The sequence below is a fragment of the Sardina pilchardus genome, chromosome 8 (assembly GCF_963854185.1).
Source record: "Sardina pilchardus chromosome 8, fSarPil1.1, whole genome shotgun sequence".
Taxonomy (NCBI): Eukaryota; Metazoa; Chordata; class Actinopteri; order Clupeiformes; family Clupeidae; genus Sardina; species Sardina pilchardus.
In genome coordinates, this window is record NC_085001.1 from 13,342,324 (window position 1) to 13,344,823 (window position 2,500).

General features: G+C 47.3%; 1 protein-coding gene across 3 annotated transcripts in view; it reads right to left on the minus strand.

Moving 5' to 3' along the window:
• The window catches only part of rtkna (rhotekin a), a 55,526-nt gene that overhangs the window by 9,472 nt on the left and 43,554 nt on the right, over window positions 1-2,500 (minus strand). For all 3 annotated transcript variants that reach the window (XM_062542790.1, XM_062542791.1, XM_062542792.1), the window contains exons 4-6: window positions 2,443-2,496; window positions 1,705-1,822; window positions 450-674 (exon numbers count right to left, since the gene is read on the minus strand). In XM_062542790.1, the coding sequence (XP_062398774.1) occupies window positions 450-674; window positions 1,705-1,822; window positions 2,443-2,496 (397 nt within the window). The remainder of the gene's footprint in view (window positions 1-449; window positions 675-1,704; window positions 1,823-2,442; window positions 2,497-2,500) is intronic.

Genomic DNA, 2,500 nt, shown 5'->3' on the forward strand with positions numbered 1-2,500 from the left:
CATGGAGCACACATATTAAATCTAGCTCCGCTATCTACTTTGCAAGTCTGTCTGGGAAAGAATGTAACCGTAATATTTATAACATATGCAATATACAGCATATACAATACAATATGTAATATGTAATATTATAATCTAAAGTTTGGGCAAATGTCACTAAACATCTGTAGTGTGGTGTCCACAGCCTTTAATAGCTATCAGAACAGCATGCTAGCTCCACTCAACAGGCATTGCACAACACTTGGTGATCAGCTATCATAAGACCCGGATGGACATGCCAGACACCATGTAAACCAACCCCCCTGGACATAACTGCCCCCGACTAATCGCTACTGACAAAACGGGTGAAGGCCATCAGTTGTCGGGCAATTAAGGTGGGGTGGGCAAATGGGCAAAAGGACAACTGGCTGGCGTAAGGGTCAGGGGACGGAGGGTGACGGTCCACTCACGGGACGGAGGAGACGGGCAGCAGCAGTGTGGCGCCGCCTCCGTTGCTGACGGGGCTGCCGGGGCCGGGCTCCATGGCGGCCCTCATCTTCTTGCCGGCGGAGCGCCCGAGCGAGCTGCTGAGCTTGCTGGCCAGCTTCCTGGGCGTGCTGCCCGCCGAGCAGTCGTCCTCCGAGCAGCAGCTGTACAGCTCCACACGCAGCTCGAAGCCTGGACCGGCCTCGTTACTGATGGACACACACACACACACACACACACACACACACAGACAGACACACACACACACAGACAGACACACAGACACAAACAAACAGACACAGAGATAGCAATCAGACAGACACAAAAACACAGAAACAAAAACATGGATAAAGATATACACACAGATTAGAGAGAGAGGGTCAACCAAACACAAACATACACACACACACACACACACACACACACACAAACACCAAGCCATGCAAATGACAGAGAAAATGAATAAACAGACACACCCAGAATAGACGTACGTATTCAACACAAACACAGACAGACACACACATTCACACACACGCAGACAGGAAAAACACCAGAAATTCTTGTTGTAATCTTGAAATGCCATCTGGTAATGAAGTGCACAGGAGTGCCAGAGCGTTGCTCTATTAGCAATAAATCTGCCACATGTTGCCCGTTGGCAGTACAACTCTAACGCTCATTAAAACGTCTGCCGTTGCAGGGTACAGCAGTTAGCAAACGCAGCGTTGGTGCTGTGGGTTTCTCAACCGTTGGCTGTGAAAGTACAGGCTGCAGCGGTGCTTTTCTGTTGGGTCAGTTGACCTGGCTCTGGGTCGCTTTGGATCAAAGCACTTCCACAGACAACTACATTTGAAAGCACAAGAAGAAGCAGCAATGCAGGGAGAAATGTCCAATGTCTGGACAATCCTTTAGGCTAATGATATGGGTATGGCTTTGTTACTGGATATTATATGACATGGGCCTTCTATAACGTAGGGTTCAGACCAAAGAGTCACGGCGAGACGAGACGATCCGCAACGTTCTAAAACCTTGCAACTGCGACTAAACATGTTGAATGCTTTGCAACAGCTTGCAACTACGTGCCGCATTGAATTCACACCACTGCATCTCGGTCTCGTCGTGTCGGGAATCTTTGGTGTGAATTGGGCTTAACATTGCATATCGACTGTCTGCACTGTGTGCAGTCACGTGTCATGCACGTCCACACTCCTACAGAAGAGACGTGCAGCTCGGCAGACTCACAAGACGACGGCGTTCTCAAAGCAGATGTCGGTGAGCGTCCGGTCCACCATCACCATGTCTGTGTCGAATATCTCCCCTCCCAGCTGAAGGAGACAGAACACTGCACAGCGGTGGAGCTCTGGAGAGACAGAGAGGGAGAGAGAAACAGCGAAGAAACATGTAAAGTTGATGATTAACAGCAATGACTTTATCATTCATTCATGCCAATAAAGCACAATGTGATTTGATTTGAGCGAGATATACTGTATACAGTATATATATATATATATATATATATATATATATATATATAGAGAGAGAGAGAGAGAGAGAGAGAGAGAGAGAGAGAAGAGGAGGTACATAGAGGTAAACTATTTTATACACAGACAGACAGCACAGTAGTGCAGAAGTGCACACACTTTTTGGGTAGCACTTTTTCATACAATAAAAACGTATTTTTTTGCATCGGCTATAGTCGTGTGCGAGTTCCGTTCCTTTTGACTGCTGGATGTACATGTACTACTTTTGGAACTGACGCACCCATCAGGACTGGAGTTACTGGCGCGACACCCTTCCTGTTTTACATACACAGACAGTAGCAACAGCTCTCCCTCTACCCAGTGACTGGTGTGAGTGTAACAGGTTTGGATAGCTGTTGCTTAGATTATGTACAGAGTCTGCTGAACGGATACAAACTCCCAACACACACACACACACACACAAACACACACACACACTCACAGGTATTCCCTCACTCACCTCCTTTGTTCTTGAAGTATTCTGTGTCCTTCCACATTAGAGGAATGCGCAGGTCTGC